General features: G+C 42.3%; 1 protein-coding gene across 19 annotated transcripts in view; it reads left to right on the forward strand.

Moving 5' to 3' along the window:
* Positions 1-26,917, forward strand: part of ZMIZ1 (zinc finger MIZ-type containing 1) — a 497,476-nt gene that overhangs the window by 312,195 nt on the left and 158,364 nt on the right. For all 19 annotated transcript variants that reach the window (XM_024107239.3, XM_024107235.3, XM_065553356.1 and 16 more), the window contains one exon: positions 14,886-14,991. In XM_024107239.3, the coding sequence (XP_023963007.1) occupies positions 14,886-14,991 (106 nt within the window). The remainder of the gene's footprint in view (positions 1-14,885; positions 14,992-26,917) is intronic.

Consider the following 26,917-nt stretch of genomic DNA (forward strand, 5'->3'; position numbering starts at 1 on the left):
GTGGCCTTATCCTGAGGTGAGGTGGGGTTAGTGGGTGGGGGTTCCCCTGGGAGGGAGACCTAGCGTGTGTGGGTACTGCCAGGGGGCAGCACCCAGAGCAAGGGGCACCGGGGTCCTGGGAGGGACACGGGAGCCTGAGGAAGAGGACAAGGCGGATCACCGGCCTGCAGAGGGCACTCCAGGGGCTGGTGAGCTAATTCCCTGGACGACCAGCAGGAGGCGCTGCAGGGGTGAGTCCGGACCCTCTTACAGAGTGCAAGACTCTGGGAGAAGTCTGTCCCCTTGTGCCGTCCACTAGCAGCAGTTTCCTCTCCATGGATCTGTCAGCACCACTGATGGACCAGGATCTGACTTTTTCATCTTTGGGAGACAGATATACCAGTGGAACCAGCTTCTCCTCCACTCAGTGAATTCAGCCCGGACATGATCAAGACTTTCCTGGAACCAGCCTCGACCACAGAGACAGGAACTTCCTAATCTGGACAGGTGGTCCCATCATAACCCAACTTCGACTCCTCATACTGGCCTTATTGGTGCCCATGGCATCTTTACACACATTACCTAGAATCCATCTGTTCCTATAGGAAATCTTACTGCCCTTCTGCTCCAAGGGGACAGTCTGAATCCCCTGAGCCTATGGAAGAAGGGGAAGATGAGCTGGATCCACTGGTAACATCGGTTCTGAGACGGGTTCCATCATTGTTGCTCTATGAGGCGATTGCTCCAACCTTTTCTTTTCCCCTGGGTAATCATAGACCGTTTCAGGAGCTCCTAAGGAGAATGGTGCAAGAGCTCCACATCTCTTTAAAGGAAATCCAGGACCTTCAGCATAAACTCCTGGATATCCTGCAGCCCAGGCGCTCCAGTCGGGGTGCACTTCCAGTAAATTAAGCTATATGAGAACCAGCAGGGGCTGTGTTGCTGTGGCTTGAAGAGCACCGCAGGGCCAGATGGCATGAGCCCCCGGCTATGTGCATCTCTCACACTGTTGTGAATCATGGCCTGGCCTGGCCAGCTCTGTGCATCTCTCACACTGTTGTCATCATGATATTTATCCGAAAGGTGGCACACAATAGAGCACTGGAAAACTAAAAAACTCACTGGTATATATTGTTGCATGCAGAGCCATCCCTTAGTTGCAGCTAAGGAAGCAGAATTCTTGTTCACCCACCTTGCCCTGAACTCCTTACAGGTCCAGGCAGCCACTGAATGATCCAGGCAACAGCACCCAAGGGCCCCCCTGCAGATAGGGAGGCCAAGCATCTTGACCTTATGGGGTGGAAGGTGTTTACATATACCACCACTGCAGTGTCAAATCTCAGACTATCAGGCCCTTCATGCCAAATACAATTTCTTGAATTACTCTAAGTTCCTGGACTCCAGGAACACGTTGCCTCAGGACAAGGCTCAGTATCAGGCCCTTATTGATGAGGGCAAACTAGTGGCCAGAACCTCTTTACAAGCTGCAGTCGATGCAACTGATATGGCATCAACTTCCACCACAATCACAGTGAGAATATGTACGTTATTTTCAGTAACAAACCAAAACAAACCCACCTGTAAGGAGGGTAAGACCAAACAAGGGGTGTTTCAACACCAAAGGAGAATTTTTCAGAAAGTTATGAGCAACTGAAAACAAATTGTATATTGGACCGTCATAAGTAAGGCCCTACTTAATTTACAATATTTCCACCACAATTTTTATTTTAATTAGCTCACTTTGCATAGTCCACAAAGTTGCATACATTTTGAGGTTTGCAACACACACTTCTTTCTTCATTAGTACAGTAGAACCCCATTTATCTGAGCTATAGTGGGTGGGGCTTGTGCTGTCAGCTCCGGGTGGCTGGGGCTCCATTTATTACTTTCCATGATTTTCCATGTCTTGTCCACAACTCAGCCACAATTATTTGACAATCATACCGCAATTCAAGTAGGGCCTTAGTCATAAGCAAAATTAATATTAATTTAGCAACTGCATGCGCTATGATATTAAGAGCCAAAGCTGCTTATCTTTGGAAATGTTTATCAATTATTTTACCTTGTGGGGGATTATACTATGATTCCCCTCCCCCCCCAAAAAGTGTAAAAGCCTATTCATTCCATTGCAGCAGGATTATTAATTCTTTATTTCTCCAATCCCTAAAATGACCTTTGAAAACAAATTACTTTGGAACTTCATTACTTTTGGGATATAAATTAAAAAGCACTTAGCCTCTGGCATCATTAGAACATTTGCATTACACGGGATTCCAAAGCAGCAAGCACGCTGATAAATGACCCAGGAATTTCTACAAAACATTAGAAAGGTTTGCAGTATCGTCTCCTCCTTTTTCGTGTGTAAAGAAAAATTTATTTTCTTAATTTTTCATACAACACACAGACATGATTTTCTGCGCACACTGCCAAAAAAAAAAAAAAAAGTTCAACGTGAAACTACTCCTTCCAGCACATAAATGACATGAAAGAACAACTTACTAATGTAGAGTTTTGTGCTATAGGATAACACTCAGGATATACTAGGCAAGATCCCAATCCTAAAGTATTCAGAGAATGCGAACAACGTGCAGGCTGTCTCTAAAATGAGCAGAGCATTCACAAACTGCAAAATTTAGAAATGTGAGTTGCAAGACCAGGTCTTCAACACAGACCTGTGTGCTGTTATGAAAAGCCTGTCCAATGTATTTGGCAGATCTTCATGAACAGCAGTTTTCTTCCCTAGGTAGTTCACTTTAAAACTAATATTTTTGCTGAAATAACAAATAAGAGTTCTACCCTTACATAAGACAGATTACTTCAAATCCCTCAAATTGTGGTTTTGATCCAAACAGTCATTCTTGGGAAATGGTAGGTTGGGGCTACACCCCAGTTTCCTGTGTACGGTCTTAGCTAGCTCTACTTAGCTTAATAACAAAAGCAATTATTTTCTCCTTCTGCCAGTCCCACTGAATCAATATAGCTGCAAAAGAACATGCTGCATATCATTCTGTGCGTCATCTGCAAAGTTGCCTGCTTTGATTGCGAAATCACTGTTGTTGATGTAAGAAACAGAAAGCCATCACAGCATGATTTTCAGATCCTAGATTGAGTTTGAAGTGCCAGCAGTTATGGAAATCTTGTTTTGACTGGTAAACTGCGTGAATCGGATACAGAACATGTGTGGAACATCAAAACATAATTTTCACAGTATCACTTTTCTCCCAGTGACCACATTTTAGGCTAATGAATAGATTTGCCTTTGTGCGTTCCCTGCACTTGGCATTATTCAGGTTGAAATTGCTCCTATAGGAGCCAGTGAGAATATACTGGAGATAACAGGTCTGGCTTTCTTATTTTAAGAATAAACTCAGAGTTTGTCAGAGCTACTGAAACTTTGCCAGAAAAGAAAATGGACAGGTTTTATTAGACCCATAGTGAGCTAGATTTATCTTGTTGAAGACCCTTTCCTTTTAAATAAGACCCTTTAAGGGACACTTCCTTTAGGGGGATATAACCCTAGCCTACGAGCACTACCACCATGCAAAATAATGTCAAAAAACAGTAATCCTAGAACTGATTTTTATATCTGACCCATGAAAACTCCTGAAATGAGAGCTTAATATACTTTTCAACAGAAACCCATTTAAACAGATAGAGAACATGCAAGGAGGTCGAGGTAAATCTTATATATATATTTTCTTCTTGCAAGTTACATACTCCAGAGAGAGATTACAGAAAACAGCTTGGAGGAAATACGTAGAAACATACATAAAATGCAAACACATATTTGTGTTCTTCTAGTGAGAACCTGTGTGAGTCTTCTAATTTGCAAAGGAAAACGAGGTGCTGTGTGAGCTGCTTTTCCACAAGGGTTACTTTGCAAATCAGATTTGAGAATCTGTATTCTGAAGCCTGAATTCTGTCTATAAATGAAATTGTATCTGTCCTGTTAATATTCCTGAAGTTTTATTTGGATGTAGTATTCTTCTCTGTCTGTCACTAACTGTTGCATACGGTTGTAAAAAACTGATTAAAATAGCTGCCAGTTTGTAACCCAAAGTGGCTGCATTTCATAGCTAGGAGAAATATTTTCTAAATATAGCGGGTGTGAAATTTGTAAAGCAATTTGGAATTAAATCTGCTTTATAAAACTAAAGTTACATTATGTGAGTAATAATCTTTATGCTCTGTAAACATAAGAATATTCATTAGTATTATACATATTAGTATACTATACATGCAGCTGTACTTACTATCTTCCCAAACAATGGCAACCCCAAATAACCAAGTCCAGATTAGTGAGCCAGTGAATACCTTTGGAAGTGGCTTCATGAGATAACACAGACACATGATTGAAGCATCAGTGATTTATAGTATGGTCCATAGTTTGCAACTGGTGTCCACAGTTACGTTGTGTATTATCTCCTATTTTCCAGAGGTGGAAGAGATGAGACAGCATCTGCCATTCAATGTTCTGAAATGGTTCAAAGTGAGTCATTGTTTCTGGGGCAGGTTGAAGCCTGGAAGTTTTTTTGTGGGGTCAGCAATCAGGTGTTTGTTTGAGACATTAGCATTATCCCAGAATTCTCTCCAGTGTGCTTCAGGATTGAATGAGGCTGCCTCAAGAGTTTTAGCCCGATCCCAAATAGGTTTGTGAGGTTTCAGGCATGTCTTTGGAAGGTTCTGGAGGTCCTCATGAATTGGTAAATTCTAGTTGGCCATGGTTTGATTGTATGCACCAGCTGTGTGTGTGTGTGTGTGTGTGGGTGCGCGTGCGCGTGTCCAGATTTTGGGTGGGGCTATATGTGCCAAAGTGGGCAGTCATTGAAGGATTGTTGATTTTAATGTTCCAGTTATGATTCTCCTTGCGACATTAAACTACACCTCCAAAGATTTAGTATATGTTGATGCGCAATGTTCGGCAATCAAGTATACCAGTGCTAGAGTCGCTGTTCTGTGTGTGTGTGTGTGTGTGTGTGTGTGTGTGTGTGTGTGTGTGTGTGTGTGTGTGTGTGTGTGTGTGTGTGCGCGCGCGCGCATCATCATCCCATTTTGTGTTTGCAAGTGTTTGGATGAACTAGTTCCTGCTTTTATTTTTTTCCATGTCTTTTCCAAATAAGGTTTAAAAGGCCAAGGTTACACCCAGGTACTTCAGATAGGGCTCCTTTCAGACCTGCTGACTGTAAAAGGTGACACTGAGTGGTTCCTTATCAGCTTTGTTGTTTAGGTGAAAGGATATTACCAAAATTTTGGAGGCATTTGGGTAGAGCTTCCAGTATTAAAAGTATGCCACCATTATCTTGATGTGCTGAAAGGATATCACCAATAGTGGCGAGGTCTTTGCCTTATACCACAAGAGCGATGTCGTCGGCATACTTCGCATTGTTCACAGTGGCAGTTAATTCATAGGCATGAATTTTGTATCTTGCAGCTTGCTCATAGCCTGTTAGTATGAGTTTCTTGTTGAGCAACATCGATGTTATTCACCTTGAGAACTCTTGAAAGATAGTCATGTTTAGCATGTTAGAGAGAGAAGGGGGGTGAGGTAATATCTTTTATGGGACCAAATTTGGTTGGTGTGAGAGACAAGCTTTCGAGCTTGTGCAGCTCTCTCACCAACAGAACTTGGCCCAATAAGATATTATCTTACTCACTTTGTCTCTCTAATATCCTGGGATCAATACGGCTACAACTATGCTGCATATTTGGCATGTGTCTGACCTTCCTATTGAGTTTGTACATACATAGAACTGGTCCTGCAGTTCTTCAATGAAGTCCCAGACAAGGACTCCTAAGAAATTGATGATATTCATTGTGTTAATGAGTAACACATAACAGGAGCAACATGTGAAGGTTGTTGTCTTGCTCCTTTCTCCCCCCAAATAAAACAAAGCCAATAGTAAAATAATTTAGACCACTGTATCAAGTAGAACTTAAATCTGGTCAAGAGTTGTAACTCTCCCTTTCGCCCATTCTTAAATCCATCCCCATCCCACTGCATTATTCTACCATTGAAAAATATCCTGGCATATTAATGATGGTGGTGTGGAGATTTCCATCTTGTGTCGTACTATGGAGCAGTAGTAATAAGAAGGGGAGAGCTAAGACCACTGGACATATGCATATGCCTGTCTTTGAACACTTTCGGCAAGGAACAATAATAGCAGTACTTTTGCACTCTTATTTCACAGTATTTTACATTATTTAGGCCTCACAACATGCCTGCAAGGCAGTTCAAAGAGAGGGACACGTAGCTTCATGCAGTCATCTCTGGTGTGGAATACTGCAGTTGTTTAACAGTTCACGATAGGTTATGAAAAGCAATAGCATATCCAGTTTGGATGGCAGGAGGAATTTAGGCAGGCTGAATGTAATTACCAGAATGGGCTGTTGGTCAAAACACTGGAGTTACGCAACTCTGCTTATCAAAAGTGTTGTGGGATTGCTGACCACAGATGGTCAGGACCTTTCTCATCTCATCTGACAGATGTCACTTCCCATGCCACCCTGACCACAAACACTATGCTGAGGTATTCATTAAACATCGATAGAGGGAGAAGTGATACCTCATGACTCACAACACTTCTTTCATCGCCTAGGTGTTCTTGGAGGTTTTCTATTCAAATAATGGCTCAGCTCAACCTTGCTTAGCCGGTGTGACCTGATGGAGTCATAACCAAGGTGGTATGACTGTACTAAAGTGACAGAAAGATTGTTAGACATAAAATTCTTTGATAACTCTGGTCATGCTGTATCTGAAATTCCAGGTTTTCATTTGTATCCTTTCTGTAACCTGAGGCTCTCTATATACTCTAAAGAGAAGCATTAGTCAAAAATGGTTGTATTAAAATGTCCAAAGGAACAATGCTTTGGGCCACTTATTTGTGGTTGTGATATTGCGTATGCTCAGTCATTTTACAATGCAAAATAACCTTCTGAGTTCCATTTCTCCTTGAAAAAATCTTTGAAGCAAAGCTCTTGACGTTTTTCAGATCATTTTAAGAATAGGAAAGCTGTTGTCAGTTTTGTGATATGGAAACCCATTTTAGCTCATCAAACGTGTAATTAAAAAATTTAATTAAAAACAAAAAGGACAAGAACCATACGTTTGGATGAGGTCAGGTTTCCAAAACAGAATGCCTCAGATGGCAGAAACAACAAAGTTAGGCTAATGTGTTTGCAAGGTATCTGCTACTAAATTGACTTCATGCCTGTCTAGGCTCTTTCTGTTTAATACAGAGAAGTACAGAATCGAAAATCAACGTGTGACACTTCAAAGATCAGATTTCAGATCAGATCAGGATCACAGTAATTACAGATAGAAGATCACATCTATACCCATGAAAGGCAGGGCCGGCTCTAGCTTTTTTGCCGCCCCAAGCCAAAAAAAAAAAAAAAAAAAAGGGTGCCGGACCGCCGAAGCAAAACAAACAAACAAACAAAAAAACGGCAGCCGCGTGGAGGGCAGCCAAGGTGGCTCGCAGGGGGGTGAAGGGCGGCACCCACCCGCTCCCTCCGCTCGTGGGCAGCCAGGTGCTGCAGCCCACTCACAGCCGGGCAAGAGGGGTTCCCCCCTCCCGCCTTGGGGTGTCTCTCCCGGCCGGGCAGGCGGAGCCCCCGGGGGCTGCAGGAGGTGCTGGCTCAGCCGCTCCTTTAAAGGCGGCTCGGCCGGGCCAGGCTCAGAGCGGTGGGGGATCGGAGGCCGGTGCAGGCAGCGGGGAGTGGCGCATCCCAGGGAGCCCAGAGGCATGGTGAGCGGCGGGGATTGCTAGTTCCTGCCCCCCCAGGCCAGGGTCCGTGCCCCTGCAGGGCTGGGCTGGGAGCAGAGCGCGGGGAGCTGGCCGGAAGTCCGGGGGGGCTGCCAAAGCAAAATAAAATAAAATAAAATAAAATAAACCACGGCAGGGTGTCCGGAATATGCCGCCCCTTACAATGTGCCGCCCCAGGCACATGCTTTCTCGGCTGGTGCCTGGAGCCGGCCCTGATGAAAGGAGAGGAGACAGCCTGCAGACCCCTAAGGATGGCACATACCTACTTGCTTCTAAGGCTTCTGTGGAGAAATTCTGATTCCATCCTGTCCTCTCCCTACATTCATTAGACAAATATTTTTGTGTGTTTCAAATGGTGAACTGTGTTCAGCTAAGTTTAGGATCTCTCTCAGGGGTGTGTGTCATGGCCACCATTCTGACATCCTTGGATGACTAGATAGGAAGATTTCCCTCATGCTCATTCAGTGCCAGTCTTTAACTGTCTGCAGGGGTCGCTCCTGAGCTCTGACTTCAGTGTATTACATAGAGGTAAGCCCTGCTTTGTGCTTGTGCAGTTCATCTACATTTGGTGTTTGCACTTTGGGTAGCTACATCAATGTAGTTACATCATTGGAAGTTTGCTTAGTGTATACGCAACATCAGACACTCGCTCTGGGGGTGAGGAGTGGGGGGCTGAAGGTCCTTATTGGCACTCTGCTCCTTGCTGGTCCAGGTAGTGAGGTGCTGAGGTCGACAAAGGAATTCATATCTCCCCCCTGGCATTTTTGAGTTTTACCACAGGATTCCCATAGTTAGCTTCAGTGCCACAGACTTGAGACGTGTGATCATCCATTTTTCTCTTTTTAAAATTTTATTTAATACACTTTTTATAATACTCCAACCACCTGTGAAACAGCTCTGCTTGTGAAGTAGTATTAGAGTTCATATTTTCTGTAGACTGCTGCCACTCACATGATCAGGCTGAACTTATAAGCAGGCGCTTACATTCCACTCAGTAGACCCCAGCTGGGCACATATGCATGGTGGGAGAACACAGAGCACTATCTGTCCTAAGACAGATTTGTATTTGTGCCTGATCTCTCATGTGTGTATACAGTGTACTCACTGCCTTCTGTGGGTGAAATGTGTGGCTGCAGTCTACAGGGGATATATTGTACAAACCCTAATGCATATGGATTGAAAAGGAGACGGAAGAGATAAAAAGAAGGGGAGCTACCCGTGTCAGTGCTACCTACCTGTGAGGTTTTCAAATGAACGAAGTACACCTCTACCCCGATATAACGCTGTCCTCGGGAGCCAAAAAATCTTACCGCGTTATATTGAACTTGCTTTGATCCACCAGAGCGCGCAGCCCCACCTCCCGGAGCACTGCTTTACCGCGTTATAGCTGAATTCGTGTTATATCAGGTCATGTTATATCGGGATAGAGGTGTAGTTATAGAGACATCTCAAGTGTATATAGTGCCTTTCATCCCAAAGGATCCCAAAGCACTTTATTGCTTTGGATGTACTGAACCATCAAAAGGCAGCCAGCAGGCACAGAACACCCTGCATAACAGCAGGAGCATAAAGACACCCATAAATCCCAGTTTTACTGGGTCAGTCCTGGCTTTTCATATGAGATCTTGGCGTCCTATGCACTTATTTTGTTCTTGCACTTTATCGGTCAAAATGTTTGTATATTTTACCGCTTGAAAGTGTTTGAGGTAGACTGCTAACCCAATTTATCACTCACTAACCACTCCTCAAGGTCAAAGCTCGTCATAATGTGACAGGTGACAATATTGCAATGAGTCCAATGAATTGATTACCCTGTCTAATCAGTCAAAAATCCCTGCTTTGGCCCATTAGGGGACAACATTGGGAACATGATCTTAGGTCCCTCCTTTCCCTAACTAATCTCTGTGGTTGCCAGAACCATAGAGAGCAGGGAAGGGAGAGACAGATGTGGGGCAAAAGCAGAGCTCCACTCCACTGCTCTGGGTGGAACTTTTCCAAATGGAACAGATTTAAAAAAGGAGCCAGGATGCAAAGCAATCAAATATTTCACAATGCTAATCGTTGTTGCCACAAGGGTCTCAGGGTCTGATTTTCAAAACATGATCCTTATCCATGTGATGGGGAGGGAAATGTGGAAAATGTCTGCTTTAAGGAACGGGGACTTTATAGACTCTTTTATGTCCACAGAGAACAGGCACGATCTCTGTTTTAAGGTCCATTGTGAAAGACTAATACATTGTGTGTCATTTTACTTACCTACTTTGGCTATCTGAATTGCTGAAGCAAACCTGCTGAGATTTGAATCTGTGAGTCTAGTCAAACGAGGCGCTGAGCTCACTAAGGTAACTCCCCTCCCTTCCCTCTTGTTCTTTTTAAAGCAGTTCTCTAGTCTTGCTGCAAAAATCCTGTTTGCTTCTTGTTTATCTGATCTTCCTCTGCTACTGGGGGGGTGGGGAGGGGAATTACCATCTACATTGCAGAATTGTAATTACAAAATTTCTGCTGTAGTCTTCAAACTGTATTCAGATAATTTCAAGGGCACACAAGTGGCTGAACACATAGCCCTCTGAACTAGCAATCAGTTGGCATTTTTATTTTTTTGAAAAGCTGGCAAATTGAATTGGGAAAATTCATTCTGATGCCAGCAGGGGGGGTGCTCTTGACTGCTGCCAGTTAAGAGATTCATTGAAAGTGCAACATAATGGGAAGGGAGTTTTGTAATAAGCAGTCATAAAGCTCTCTTGATTAACAGGCCTGTTAGGTTAAGAGGTGCATTGTTCCAGTACTTCATGTTGCGATGACAAGAAGGGCAGGGAGTGGAGCTAGCTACAGCAAGTCATGCCCTTTGCCTCACAAAAAGGAGAAAAAGGGGAAAGAAAAACAGTGCTACTTTTTAATGAGAGAAGTTGATAGCTGCATTTCTGTGCTTACTTGGTGTCAGTTTCCCATTATTAGAACCCAACACTAATATCTTTTTGCTCATTATTGATGCCCATGAGATTCCAACCTGCTGGAACACTGCTGAACTATGTCACAGCGGCTGAATGTGGTGTTTCAGTCACGAATGCAATACGGTGTAGGTTAAAGGTTTTAAAGTACTGGAGGCAGTCAGATCTGCCTGTAGGCAACCATTTGAAATAATACAGGAATCTGAAAATAGTGTATGTACTTCACCTAAAAACACCTTTTGAAATTGTTAACACATCTAAACTAAAGTAACCACACCATTTCATGTAGCAAACTATGAATGCCCTAAGGACTTCAATAAAATTCCATAGAAAAATATTAAATACAAACCTTGGGCTGGCCAAATGGCTTTGATCTAGTGCTTTACATCACCATGAAGGAGACCCCGGGCTCAATTTCTGGCCTTGGCATAACTACACCTCTACCTCGATATAACGTGACCCGATATAACACGAATTCAGATATAACGCGGTAAAGCAGTGCTCCGGTGGGGCGGGGCTGCGCACTCCGGTGGATCAAAGCAAGTTCAATATAACACGGTTTCACCTATAACGCGGTAAGATTTTTTGGCTCCCAGGGACAGCGTTATATTGAGGTAGAGGTGTATCAGCTGCCCCTTTTATAAGAGATGGGTCTCATTTTAAATCCAGATTTATGGCTCGCCATACCTGGCCCAGCAGGGATGGGCTTTCTACATTATAAAATTACATCATGTTTGACCATGGTGGTAAACAGTTGAGTTAGCTGACTCACTGTAGAAGATGAATTTGCAGTCTGCGTAGGTCAGGAGAAATTGCAGCTGGTGCTGTGTATCCGCTAATCATGACTGTACTCTGCACAGTTAGCTAAAATGATGCTGATCACAATTCATCCTGGCCTAACCTAACCACTAACTTGTGGTCACACTGTGTAATCTAACTTGCATCTGCACTTTAATTTGCAGCTGGGTTCAAACACAATAAAACTTTGTAATGCAGACAAACTGATTCAAATTGGGTTGGGTTGTACCAGTCAGCAAATTAGTATTCCTTTCTGAGACTGCCGTTTTGTTCTCCTGAATCAGTGTTGATTTAAAATAGAAGAAGGAAAAGAAGAAAGTCTCTAGCTCTGATGGCGGCAGCGGCTTTCAAAAGCTCTCTAGCTGTTACAGTTGCAAAGAAGATATCAAAAATGTGAACCAAATGTAATCTGTGAATCTGCAGAGGGCCTAGGACAAAAGCTCTGAGAGGTGGGAACTGCCCTATTCATGTTAACTTAGATACCCAATAGAGACATAGGTGTGGCTTCATGAAGCCAAAAGGGCAGAGGAGAGGAGGGGAGCCCAGAGGGACATCAGAGCTGACCATCTTGTAGACTCCAGCAGGGCATCCTCCATCAGACATAGAATGGGTGGTCCCTCTACTTAGTACAACTAATGGGGGGAGGGGGCGCTTTCCCCAGTAGAAAATGGCTACTTTGTCAAAATGGAGATTTCCACAGGAAATGTCCATTTTTGATTACATATGCTGGATTGTTGTTGGAAAAATATTTTTTTAATGAAATTTCTTATGTGGGGGGAAAAGCATTTCTGGACCAATTCTATTATTTAGATGTCCATAGATTCAGATTGCTTCACACCTTCCCTTATTTACAGACTCCTACTTACAGAAATTACTTTATACATCACTTTTGGATTGGGCCCGGACAAGCCAATAAGACTGGTGGGGGGAGGGATAGCTCAATGGTTTGAACATTGGCCTGCTAAACCCAGGGTTGTGAGTTCAATCCTTGAGGGGGCCACTTAGGGATCTGGGGCAAAAATCAGTACTTGGTCCTGTTAATGAAAGCAGGGGGCTGGACTCAATGACCTTTCAAGGTCCCTTCCAGTTCTATGAGATAAGTATATCTCAATATATTATTATTTATTATTATAGATCAAGATCGGGTCAAGTATAGAAGAATATTTACTATAATTAGTTAAATTAAATAAATAAATAATTATTGCAATTAATGAGCATAGCAAATTGTGCCTTGTCTGTATTTAGGCTTAAACTGACCCTGACTTTCTGATATGACTAATAAAGTTACCTTAATCATAGACTGTGTGTCATGGGTCAGGGTCTGTGATTGTGTGTCTCCTGAATTAATGTAGAGAACTTTTTCCATAATTAGCAAGACGTTGGTTGGAAGTCCGTACTTGGCCTTTGGCCAGCAGCATCTGTGTCCATAAGTCCATATTTTAAACAGAACCAAGCGTAAAAATGTCAATGAATTTTGCAAGTAAACATACTTTACTCTAGTTTCATTGATGAGCAGACGTATCTGCTTTCATTCCTATCCAGTTTCAAAATATTAAGCTTGCAGATAATGTGCCAGTCAAAACAGCATTTTAATAAAGGCAGGGAGGCAGGTTCCCTTTCTTATCTCAATGAAGTGAGCCATGCTTTAAATTAGCTAGTGTGTGATGTTAGAGTAGATGGTGCCTAAATGAGTTTCAATTATATTTGCATAATAACAGGAGATCCCTCTCAGGAGCCTTTAACAAGATTAAAAAATTAGCTTCCAGTTTGCTTTTTCCAGTTCTCTTTCATGACATGTACCTGACGGTATGAATGGGCAAATAGATTAATATTTGGATTCTGGTGATACTCAGTTTAGGGGGTGCAAACATCTGGAGCCTTCCAAATGTGAGTATCCTCCAACTCCAAATATGAGTCTGACAGCCCTCCGTCCCAAAAGGGCTTGAGCCATCTCGGGGTCTTGTTAATGTCTCCAGGTCCCTGATCCTGTGAAGACTTTTGCATGAGCTTAACTTTATGCAGGTGAGTCGTCCCACTGCATCAGTTTTTTGCAAGCTCTAGACCTTGAATCTTAACAAAGACACTAACTGTCTACTAACAACTGTACTGTTACATGTAAGGGTCTGAAGATTATTTTACTGAGTTCAAAATGTTTAATGATTTATCAAAAAATAAACAGGTCTTTTCTCCTAAATTATAATTCTCTTCCTATCTAAAATTTTACTTTATATCTCTGCAACTAACACAGATAAACTGGATGTAAAAGGGCTAGCAGCAATGTTCCAGACCTGTATATTATTGTGTTGATAATTCCAAATTTAATCTTATTTATTTGTCATGAAGATCACTGGTGCTCAATTTTGAGATTAGAAGTGTTAAAGAAAATGGGAGGGGAAATCACCTGATGCAGTTGCATAAATCTTAGTTTCCAAATTAACATCAACAAAAATCTATCCATAAACTGCAGCATTATCTGTAATAATACTCTCTTAATAAAGAAATCTGATTCTTTATTGTTAATTAGGAAAAGTAGATACTGGAAAACAATTTGGAATAAGAAGATTCATGTGATAGAACTGACTACTTACCACAGAATGGTACATTTCATTACCATTTATAAGTTATTGTGTATCTTGGTTTCTAACTCAGTTCTGTACCATTGCTTTTTTGAGAGCCAGTTCTAGACACAGCTAATTGCACACTAATGAGCACGGATTGTCTCTCATGGCACCTGGTGCAATAGAGCTTCAGTTGTGGCTGGGGGCCTTTTGGTACTGTTGCAATACAAATAAATAAAACTGCCTACACCTTATTTAAGTTCTCCTTTCAGCTTGTATGATATATGTTTGGATAATACTTTATATAGCACCTTTTATTATAGATCCTGTTTATCCAGAAGGTATCCCAAGATATTTCCCAGACAGTATACAGTGCTACTGAAGTGCAGCCATCTCTGGGGTGGCAGCTGACTAGAACATAGCATGTTGCATAGCAGTGAGGTGGGAGGATTTTTTTAATCACGAAGATCAAGACAGTGCTCTTAAGAACAATGCATTGTGCTTGTTAATGTCTGTACATCAGTGTTTAAGATCTGGTCTGATAGTTCCTAAACACAATAAAACATGTCATGCTTAAGTGTATATAAAAGTTCTACTGTTTGTTTGTATTAAGCTTTGCCTCTCCAGGGGAACGAACAGATAACAGATGCAAAAGTGCAGGTTTCTGTGCTTGCTTGAAAAGCTCTTGGAGAACAATGCCTCATACCCGTGTATATGCTATGGATGTCACAACAGCAGACAGTCATTTGCCATTTGTGCCAATAAGCAGGTTAATGTGACTTTGCAAGGAGCCAGAAGTAACCCCCACTGAAGCTTTCTCTTTCCCTTCACAGGTTGTTAGTCGAGTGGCAGCACAGCAAGGATTTGACTTGGATCTTGGATACAGGCTACTGGCCGTATGTGCAGCCAACAGGGACAAATTCACTCCAAAATCAGCTGGTAGGAAAAGGCTATTTCCATTTATCAATGGTTCTTTGAGGGTCAGATTCTGAACAAATATCACCAAGTATCTTGCTCCACCATAGCCACTGAATGTGCTGGCCATGAACCAGGGATACCTGATGCTGGGAACCCCTGCATTCTCTCCAAAAAGTGTCACTTGCTGCCCCGGTGCTCCTCCTACTTAGTGTTACTTCCAGAAACAAGGTCCCTAATATTCTGTAACCCTGAGATGGAAAAAAAGGCCTAAGGGAGAAACTATACACCCACTCCCACCATTTTAGTGAACTTTTAATCTCTCGCATTGCCTTTCCATAATGTGTCTATTTGTCTCACTCCTTCAAATTCCTCCTACAATCCTAACTCTATCTAGTGTGGACTTTTTGTTGTGTGGGCCATAGGTGTCTGTATAAAAGATGACAAAGAGTCCTATGGCACCTTATAGACTAACAGAAGTATTGGAGCATAAGCATCTGATGAAGTGGGTATTCACCCACGAAAGCTTATGCTTCAATACTTCTGTTAGTCTATAAGGTGCAACAGGACTCTTTGTCGCTTTTTACAGATCCAGATTAATACGGCTACCCCTCTGATGTATAAAGAGTACCACTTGTTCTTGTAATTCTTGCTGTTTGGTAGTATTCTCACCTATTCTTAACCTGTGTAATACCATGCAACCACCATTCCAATAGTCTGGCAAACAATGCATTCTCCTCCATTGTACCACAGCTTGCTACCAAAGTAGCAATAATGGACCCTCGACATGTCACTGTTGTGTGGGAAAGATGAAGAATCCATTGTTTTGTGTCTTTTTGTCGCACTTGCTTACATTTATTTACTGTGCTTAATTTTCACCTATTCTCTTAGGTGACGAATGTCAATATAACACGCATAATCTAGGAAAATGAGCAGATAACTGCACGTTTTCAGAATTGGACATACTTAATTGTATTGCCTTCATGCTTAGTATTGACTGCCATGCCACCACAGTCACAACCTTAACAAATGTTACCTCCTTCCAAGACAGTAATTCTTATAGTGAACTGATTGGATCATACTGCTGTTTCTTATTGGTGCCAAACTTCCATTCACGGGTAACTTTTGCCTTCAGTGTTCAAGGCAGTTCTTTATCAAATAGTGGGTCATGCCTTATGTCATACTCATTGACTTCACAGATTTGCCTTTTGTATGATTACCAGATTATTAATTTTGCTAAATGTCCAATAAATTGTCCATGATTTTTACTCCTCTAAGCACCTCCAGGAAATACTTATTGGCTCTCAAAATGTTCTATCCAATGTATTAGGCATGATCTCCCATTTGTGAATTATCTCCAGTGACAGCTATCTGTTCTTTCCTGATTAATCTTATCAGAGGCTTTTTAAGTCCACCTTTGTGTGCATTAAGATTCCTCTATTTCTAAATATGTTTAAAATAGACCTACTAAAGGTGCCGTGTCATTTCTTTTGCCACTTTTTCTTGACATGTATCCCATCACGGTGCTGGCAGAGGGAAGGTTGTCAGACATTTTCATTTCTTGATTCACTTTTCTGGCGTAGTCTTGACAACCTCCAGTTTTTCATTCCTTCTAGGGAAATGTTATGTCTGTGTTTAGCTGCTGCAAATAATTATTTTTTAGTCATATCTGTCTTCACTCAGTGCATTTCCCTTGCAACCCCAGAAAGGTACTGCTGTCTCTGTCATTAGCTGCTTGTATCTTTATGTATTTGGGAATAAAAATCTTTAATTTTTAGCTTAACATATGATAGCAAGAATCTTCTCACTCTCCTCCTTTGCTTGCCATTTCCTCCTCATGTACATAGCCTCATCCTTTAATTCCAATGACCTTAAGTATTTGCTTTCACCCGTGCCTGTGTTTTGTCTTGTCTACCTGTGTTTCACCAATAATCTTTGCATTTCCTTTTCCATTAACATCAACTTTTCACAATCGCCCTTATTACCAAATTTGCTAGAGTAGGAGCATAACCATGGGCATCTATTAATGAATCTGTGAAAATTCACATCAGTAGACGCAGTCCTTGCCCAGAAGGGCTTATGTTCACATAGCAGACATGTGAGCGCTACTACAATAAGTGGGGAAATTGGAAGATAGGCAGACCCGGGTTACAAAAGTATGGTCACTCCTAATCATTCTGACAGGAGGGGCTTCATAGTAAATTCCAGATATCCCCACTGTTTTATGGTCTGTTAAGCCACAATGATTCTACTCCTCATGAAACCTCCTCTAAGATCTTCTGTCAGTTATTTCTTGACACTACCTTTTCTCCTTCAGCGTTTTCTCTGGATCTTTCTAAGTACTCTCTATTCCTCAGTATTTATAGCTCCCTTCATGACTCACTTAAGTTATTATGTCAAGAATTCTTGCATGTGTAGTTTCTGAATAACATTTTCTTTTTCCCTGGCCTGGCTTATTGATTTTGTATAGGACACCTTCAAAACTTTATCTGAATGACCCCCCGTTTCCTACTCCTAATATGTGCTGATGTATATCCCGTGTGATTTTTTTTTTAATCCAATAGTTTTTTGGAGTATTTTCTTTCTCTGGACTTGAGTCCATTCCTACAAGTTACACTTAAATGTTATTAAGGAAAGGTAGTTCTATAAATGCTGTTTTTCCATATTGTCCACCTCTTTGAGATGTGAGATAAGCAAAATTTCATTAAAGAGAGGTAACCAGAAATTTTTGTAAACGCCTCTCCAGCCCATAATTTCTAGATTACTTATTTGGTCTAAAATGAATATGATCCTCATTTTTTATGTTTAAAAGTCCAAAAATATGAAATGCAGTGATTCTTAAATGGTTCGTTATGTATCCCCTATCTATTGTTTCTATATGTGTTACATACAAATCATCAGGAAAGTCAAGTGTTGCCTTAAAAAAGAAAATTGTTCCCATTAGTAGTAATTTATTGCCAACAAGTTAAAGTGGCTTATTTGAATCTTTTTTTAAATGAGGTTCTAGTTAGAAAAGTGTTAAAATTGCCCTTGCTCAATATATATTTGCTGCGTGTGTATCCCCCAAATCATACCTGCTAATATTACTGAAAACCTCTTTTGTGTGAGTGTGGAAGAGTATTGTCATACAGGACATACATATCTCGGCGATCAAGCTGGAGTGTATTCTGACTCATGCATCAGTGGCCAAATTGTAAGCTAAATTCTAATGGCAGAATCTTTCTTCCTGGGATGATGTTGGGGGGGAAACATAGCTTGATTTTCAGTTCTCAGATTTAGTTTGTAGAGCTGGTAATTAGAGTAAACATCTTTTTTTTACTTTTAAACTGAGCAGAATTAATCTGGATATAATTGAGAGACTAAATATGGTACCCTAGAATGGCCTTTTCACAGAGGCATTTTCTTGCATTTGCAATCCAATGTCTTGAGAGCTGAAGATCTGCTTTTTATTATTATGCAGATTTTGAACTTTTTTCCCTTATGTCATTCCCCTTTGTAGAAACAGTATTTTTTTCCCCCATGAGTTGGAATTGCTTTACTAGAATCAGTTACTTTGTTATGGTTAAAGGGGCTGGTATTGGCACTTCCTGTCAGGTAGGAAAGTATTTCCACTTCAAGGAGCGTCTTCTTTACAGTTTACACTGAGTACTTCATATAGTATGGTGAGACTCCAAATTACTTCACTGCAAAATTTTGGAGAGCAAACTTATCACATGCAAATTCTTAACAATCTAAATTGATCCATCCATTTGTTGTAACGCAAAGGGTAATATTTTAACAGTCTTGGGTTTAAGAAAAAGTATGACTGTTAACTATTTGCCCTTCAGTAATGCTTTTCATGTTAGGATCCTAAAGCACTTTGCAAGCATTAACTGTGGGACTAGATTTGGAAGGTGTGCAAATCTTCTTTCTGTATTGAATTTGTATTTAAGGGTCTGGTTTCCCTGTTCTACTTTGATAGCCCCTTAACAAAGAATGACTGGCAAATCAGAGAGGCAGAATACCTGAGGATCCACAGGAGTTTGTGAAGTAAAGACAAGAGAGCAAATGTTGGGACAAAGCAGTGGAGTGGTTTGTATTGTGCAGGCAACTGAACAGCTGGATTAACCCATCAGACACACTGCAAGAACTTTGTGTCCCACAAGACCTGGCTATTATCTTTCATTCCTTCTGTGAAAAGAAAGTTCCCATTGGCTTCAGTGGGACCAGGATATCACCCCAATGTATAAATGGGCCTTTTTGTGTACCACAATACAAGACTTCTTGCAATACACAAGTCCCTCACTCTTGTAGAAGAAGTGCATAACAATTTACACTAGCATCAATATCACAATTAAGGCCAGAGTTGGAACTTGTACTGAGACCCTCCACAATATGCTTGAGGGACTTTGAGGAGCCAGCACCGTTGCTGTTCGTGCTGCAGCTTTTCTGTGGATGAAGAGAAAATTCATTCTGCTACTTTTCACAAACATTAAATGTGCTTTATAAAGTTCTGTTTCCCCCATGTCCAACCCCACCCTAAAAAAGAGAGAGATTGTTGTTACATTGTCAATAAGACAATATGCATTCAAAAACTGAGAGTGTCAACTGTAAATATCTATCCACTTTCTTAGAACTATTATTATTTTTCTTTTTTGGGGGAGAGGGGCTGGTAAATGGCATACTAAAATAAAATCAATTGCTAAACTACTCATTGAGTTGTATATACTGTAGAGATGAACAAACGACTTTGTGCCAAGTAACAAGTGGCTTCAAATGTCAATCGTCTCCCAAGTTTTCTGGAAGCTTGGATTGATCCAGATCAGTGTCATTCACCACCTCCTCTTCTCTCTAAGCCCTGCAGCCAGTATGTCTTTCCTCCCACTACTGTTCCATCCCCCTAACATTTTAATTTGGGGCAAATCAGTCCTTAGGTTTCTCTGCTTAGCCCTGAATTGCTGCCCACTGGATTTTAGACCCCTACATCGACTTGTGCCCCAGAGCACTGTGCATATGGTGTGCGCTCTGGAGGGTCCAGTCATTGCCAGAGTAATGATGTGAGCAGCATGTAGAGGTCTCCAGACCTGGGAAGGACAGAGATGAAAGAAGATGGTTCATTGGGTGTGGTGGAAAGGAGAGGCTTCTGTGGGGCTGCGTCTTTAAAAGGTGAGTTCTTACATTGTCTTAGCTAATGCATTGCCACTAAAAGGAGGTAAAGTCCTAGTGAAGAGAAGGCAGTTTGTAGTTTTCACATGTGTTTAGCAATCAGAGTGAAGACTGTGGGAGCCTAGAGTTTATCTTGATCTGCTAACACGTTAGTAGAAAAACGGTCTTGTCTTCACTAGGATTTTACTTCCATGTTCGTTGCCACATATTAGTTGCCGTAAGCTGAGAATACATGTTTTTTCCTAGTGAAAACAAAGCCTGTTAGGTTATTGTTGGGGAAAATATCTACCCCAAGCCCTTGAAAAGTTCATCCAGTACTGGCACAGCTCCTACGTAGTGTACTTGTGTAGCTTCTTTTTCCACTTTTTGGCCTAAGCCCTTTGGGCGTGGAGTTGTCAGCTCTTCAGAGCATCAGTTTCCTTCCATTCTTGCGCTGTGTTGCTGAGACTGGGTTTGAAGTGCTCCTTGTAAGTCCTTATTTATTTTACTTAGCTAATCCAAGTGGTTAATGTGAATTGTTCTGGAGGGTGCCTAGGGAGACCCATGTGGCGTGAAAAGTATTAAAAAGTTATTGTGTGGTTTTTCAGTAGTAATGGTGATTTAATAACTTGTGCCTCTTGCCTCTGTTTCTTGGCATTTAACCTGTCATAATGTCTGCACCTCCATTTACTCTTAAAGCCCACGCTGCTGTGTCTGGGCCACTGCCTCTGTAGCAGGTCAAATGCAGCATTTCCCACCCTGAAGACAGATGACACAGCTTTAAAAAATAGATTTATGAGTCTTTTCATGACAGCTACTCCCAAAACATCAGGGTAAGTTCCATTGACTTGTTGACACCTATAGGGAATGGCCCAGCAGGTTAGCTACATGCTCATTTGCTTCTGAACTAGGGCTACCTGTGTGCCTTTGTGTTTGCCCGTCTTTTCTCTCTCCTTAATGCCTCCTCCCTCAGTGCTGCCTGAGTTCTCCTCGTAGCATAGTGCTGATTGGAACCCCTAGAGGTTCCAGAATTTAAATGAAGGCTCTTTGGAGCATGAGCTTAGCTGATTTTGCCCTTCCAATCCCAGCATTTTCAGTTGTATAATACATTTATTTTAAGGCCTATTATGCAAGTAAAATGGAGTTCACAGATCATGGTGGGTTTTCTATTTTTATTGATTGATTTATTTATTGGTAAGTCAGTAAGTTAATCATTTGCTAAAAAAAAATTCATAAATACTTTAACAAGCTGCTGAACTTTTCCTTCCTCTCAGAGTAGCTTTTGCTTTTGTCAGTAGGCCAAGCTGGGGCCAGACAAGGGGACGACAGGATGAGATCATACAGGAGCTTTGTCAGAAAAAGACAGTGTTCGATATCTCTGCACTGAGAGAGGCCTGAGGGCAGTATTGTGCAGAGAAAGTATCTCAGCAGTCACTGAGAAACTGCAGCAAATGAATCCTGTGACAGCCTGGATGGGCGGCTAAGTGTTAGACATTTGATAGCAGAGATAGCAACCCTTTCTCTTTGATAGAGTGCTGTGATTGGCTTGTTTTCAACCACAATTGGCTCTGTTTGGTTTTCTTTAGTATTGCAGTTAAACAATAACACTACTTAATCTTCTTAATTATGGACTTTATTAAATAAAGTATGAAGCTTCATGTCATTAGGGTTTTGTATATTAAGATTTGTTTGGTTTTGGGGTATCCTTTTAAGACCATAATGGCTTATCGTAAGAGTAATTAAGCTGTGCTTTTAGTGGGTCAGATACCAAAGTTATCAGTACAAAGGACCCTGGGATAACCAGTTTGTATTGCAGTTAAGTGAACTGGCAAGTCGCAGTTTTAAGACATAGCCTTGACATGGTGCTGGAGCCAAAGGGTTTGTCTTGAGTAGGCTAAAAGGTCTTTTTCTTGTTCAGTGTGTTAGCTAATGTGACTTAAAACATTAGCGTGGACAGGGCGAGTCGTATTTTAACACAGGTTATCTAGTCAGAGAACTCTTGGCTCTTCACTACGCTTCCAGCAAACATGTGGATTCTAATCTAGATATACAGTATCCTAAAAGAGAACATTGATCATGGGTGGTTAAATAAGAGTGGTATTTGCTTTTAGGTCTCACCTTTTGAGGTTGTCTTGTATGTATGACACTGGACTGTGTTCAGTTCCCAGCTCTGCCATACACTCACTGTGTGCCCCATGGCAAGTCAGTCAATCTCTCTGTGCCTCAGCTCTCCGTCTGTGAATTAAGGATTAAAATGTCCGCCTGGGGGGCAGGGGGCAACAAGTGGGACAATTTGCCCTGGGCCTCGCAGGGGTCCCCACGAGAATGTCGGCGGCTCCCCCCCACCTCCGCCTTCCCCCATCCCCTGGCGCCTCAGCATGCCGCGTCCAGGAGCGGCCCTGGACAGCGCTTCAGCGGCGTGGCTTGGGCGGGGCCTGAGGTCCTCCCGCTCGGAGCCGCGTGGTAAGGGGGCGGGGCTGTGAGCTCCGGCGGGCTGAACGGCAGGAGCTCCTGGACGCGGCTCGCTGAGGCTCTGGGAGAGGGGGGAGACGGGGGTAAGCAGCATGGTAAGCCCCTCTGAGCCGGGCACCCCCCCAGCCCTGACTCCCAGCTCCGAGCCCAGCCCCTCTGAGCCGGGCACCCCCCCGACCCCATCCCCCCACATCTCTGACCCCCAGCTCCGAGCCCAGCCCCTCTGAGCCAGGCACCCCCCAACCCCATTCCCCCCCACAGCCCTGACCCCCAGCTCTGAGCCCAGCCCCTCTGAGCCAGACACCTCCTCCCCCCCCAGCCCTTACCCCCAGCTCCAAGCCCAGCCCCTTTGAGCCGGGCACCCCCCAACCCAGAGCCCAGCTCCCCACCCAGCCCTGGGCAACAGTAGCGCCACCCCCAGGCAGCGACAGCTCATTGGCACCAACCATCACCCAGCAACAGCCCATTATGTAATTGCAAAAGTATACATACCATTAAAGCATTTAATATTTTTAAATAATGTATTTCGTGTATTTTCAAATTATTAAAATTAATTTTTTAATGTATTTCACTGGTTATTTTTTACATTTCCAAATGCATGTTACTAGAGTATTGCAACTTTTTTTTATGGAAGGGGCCCCTGAAATTGTTTTGCCCCAGGCCCCCTGAATCCTGTGGGGGGCCTTGCCTTTCTCTCACCCATGGCCTACCTGGTCTGTTGAAATTGAGAGGCCTTTGGGGCAGGGACTGCTTCTAAATCTGTATTTGTGCGGTGCTTAGCAAAGAGGGGCCCTGATCACAGGTGGGACCCCTAGGCACTGCTAGAATTCAAATAATAATAATTCTATGCTGGAGTACAGATCCAAGAAATATAGCTCTATTAAATGTACAAATCTCCTTTTCAACGATTTATAGTGGCTTCAGCACACAAGCAGGTAATTCATGCCTAACTACTTAGTTTTGTAGTCAGATATTAGGAATGGCAGTATACAAAAACCTGTAAGAGAACACTTCAACCTCCCTGGACACACAATAGCAGATTTAAAGGTAGCCATCCTGCAGCAAAAAAACTTCAGGACCAGACTCCAAAGAGAAACTGCTGAACTTCAGTTCATTTGCAAATTTGACTTCATCAGCTCAGGATTAAACAGAGACTGTGAACAGCTAGCCAACTATAAAAGTAGTTTCTCCTCCCTTGGTGTTCATACCTCAACTGCTAGAAGAGGGCCTCATCCTTCCTGATTGAACTAACCTCGTTATCTCTAGACTGATTCCTGCCTGCATATTTATACCTGCCTCTGGAAATTTCCACCACATGCGTCTGACGAAGTGGGTATTCACCCACAAAAGCTTATGCTCCAATACTTCCGTTAGTCTATAAGGTGCCACAGGACTCTTTGTCGCTTTTTAGAGATCCAGACTAATACAGCTACCCCTCTGATACTTAGTTTAGATCAATGGACTAGATTCACGAATTCCACATCCCTGCGCAGCCTGGCCCCCTGCACACCAGGGTGATTCACCATGTAGGAGAGCAGCCAGTGTTAATGCTACCTAGGGGGAGACTGTAGCTTGTGTCTGTGCTCCGTGGGCACCCCATCAGCATAGACTATGGAAGGGATACAGTGAATTAGCTCATCCTGTCATTCATTTCCCAATGAGCACAATCCACTTTGGGGCTAGGCTGGAGCTGACAGTGGTTGTGGAAAGATTTCAGCCCCTTTTTATTACTGTATCCTTCCCTCAGTGGAACCTCTACTTCAGGATGCTGTCCTTGGGTTTTTTAAGGTAAAGACAAACTTAAACCGTGGCCCAATCCTTGTAAAGCACTTCGAAAGTGAAGAAATTGGTGACCTAACTGTCCAACAGAAACCTGAAAGGAAAAGGGGTGGAAGATAGGGGAATGCATATATGCATACGGAGGAGAGAAGTAAGCAAATTCTTTATAGACCTTGGCTACACTCGCAGATTCACAGCGCTGCTGCGGCTGCGCTGCCGCGGCAGCGCTGTGAAGTGCGAGTGTAGTTGCGCCACCGGCGCTGCGAGAGCTCTCTCGCAGCGCTGCAAGTACTCCACCTCTCCGAGGGGAATAGCTTGCAGCGCTGCGAGAGAGCGTGCAGCGCTGCAGGCGCTGATTACACTGGCACTTTACAGGGCTGCACTCGCTGCGCTCAGGGGGGGTGTTTTTTCACACCCCTGAGCTCAGCAAGTGCAGCGCTGTGAATTGCCAGTGTAGCCAAGGACATAGTGGCATTTGCCCATCACAAGTTGCCCTTTCTGAGCTGTAATACAGTCTGGCATGTTATCCTTTTCCAGCTGTGCTTCATCCAGATGTACACATTTGGGTCATTCCAGTGCCCAGCCACCTGGACAGTAGGATAAGCCGCTTCCACTGGGATTGATAGCTTTTTGCCACTGATGTGCAGTGCTAGCAGGAGCATGAATTGGATGAGCAAATTAGCTCATTCTATCCCAAGATAACAATTGCAGTCAATATATGCAACTGAGTTTCTGCTGGTCAAAATCCCAAATCCATTTCTTAATTCTTGTATTCCTGTGTCACTTAGCCTTAAAGAATGTTCTTGCTCTTAACCCCTTGCAAAGGAAACTAGTATGTCCCAGTATAAAAGTTAGTAGACAATGCTTATTTTCAGAGAAGTATTATGAATTAGGTTAATTTCCATGCAGAGAAGTATTATTTTCTTGAATAGTTTTTACTATTACTTCTCCTTTCATTCTTCTTAGTTCTTTCCAGATATAATAGACCTGTAACAAAGAATTTAGATTAAGTACTGTGTGATAAAACATAATTTTAAACATCAAATAAGAATAATCAAAGAATCAAGCAGATCCAGTCTAATAAATTATGTTCATTTTTAAACCATATCTTTCTGACATCGTATGGAAGTGGAAGTCAAGGAGCAATGTCCTAGAGTAAAAGAAGAGTAGATATGAAAAGACCTTTTAAAACATATATTCCCCTCATTGGTGCAAGATTGTTCCCTTCAGTGTATAAATGTATGTTTTCTATGAAACTCAGTGGAGTAAATTTGGCCATCTTTGAAAATGTACCTTGATTGTTCTCTTTATATACATTGTTTTTCTTCCATGTTACTTCGGTTTTTAATAACTCATAAAGAAAACAATCAGTGTGTGTTTCCTCTGCAGGTGTTTCAGGTAGAGGGAAAACTGCCTTATTTTATTTATTTATTTGTTTGTTTACTTGATTTGCATTTTTTTTGTCGACCTGTTTTAATTTTCTAACAAATCCCCTTTTTCTTTTGTATTCTTCACATCCAAGCATGCTAAATCATGGTATGTAGCACTTATAGGTAGGAAATAAATTAAGGAATAAGGGGAGAAATAACTTTTCACTTACAAAAATAAATTAGCGTTCTGCATGAAGATTGGATCAATCAAAAACGTAGGGACCTAAAACTAGAAATGGGGCCTGAATCAAACCCCTGCTTTTAACCAACACTCTCCAACTGCTGATTGTTCTGAAGCTGACCTCAATGGCGAGAGAGAGAGAGAGAGAGAGAGAGAGAGAGAGAGAGAGAGTGTGTGTGTGTGTGTGTGTGTGTGAGAGAGAGAGAGAGAGAGTGAGTGAGAGAGAGAGAGAAAAACTGAAGCTGAAGTGTGGCTGAGCTGCCTTAGACAAGACTTTTGACCCCATATGTAAAGTGAGGATGATTATTACCTACATATCTACACAGGGGCATTGTGAGGATGAATTGTTTAAGGCTTGTAACACATTTTGTAGATGGGGTAAAAGTGTTCTTTAATGTTAAATATTATTATTAGTTCATTTCTCAGTTTGCAACAATTAGGCAGGCGTATGAAGAGCCATTGCTTCCCTTTGCTAAAGCTGAGTCATGTCTGTATGTGGATTCTAGAGCACCAGCCTCACACTCTCAGCACTTTACAAAATGTTATACTTTACTCCATACAGTAATGTTAAGCATGAACAAATTCATGAAGCTGCCATAAACCCCTCTGAAATCAAACCCCACACAGAAGTCTCATTAGCCCATCAGCCCATTCCCTCCCCAGATGAAATGGAAACTGAGAGGCTGATCAATCCCGGCGCTCAGATCCCAGGTTTGGAGAAAGGAAGTTCCAAAGTTTAAGTGCTTTCATGGAAAATGCTTGCCAACGCCCCCTGTCCTGGTTAAACCAAGGAGACACCAGCTTGTGCATCTCTGCTGATCCCAATGTGGCATTTTCACACAAGGAAAGAGAAAGAGAAGTTAAGCACATAATCATTTCCCAAACCACTCAGGGCTTTACAAATGGAAACCAATACCTTGAATTCCAGCTGATCACTCTGAGCCCTGAAAACCTCTAATGCAGG

The sequence above is a fragment of the Chrysemys picta genome, chromosome 7, assembly GCF_011386835.1.
Source record: "Chrysemys picta bellii isolate R12L10 chromosome 7, ASM1138683v2, whole genome shotgun sequence".
NCBI lineage: Eukaryota > Metazoa > Chordata > Testudines > Emydidae > Chrysemys > Chrysemys picta.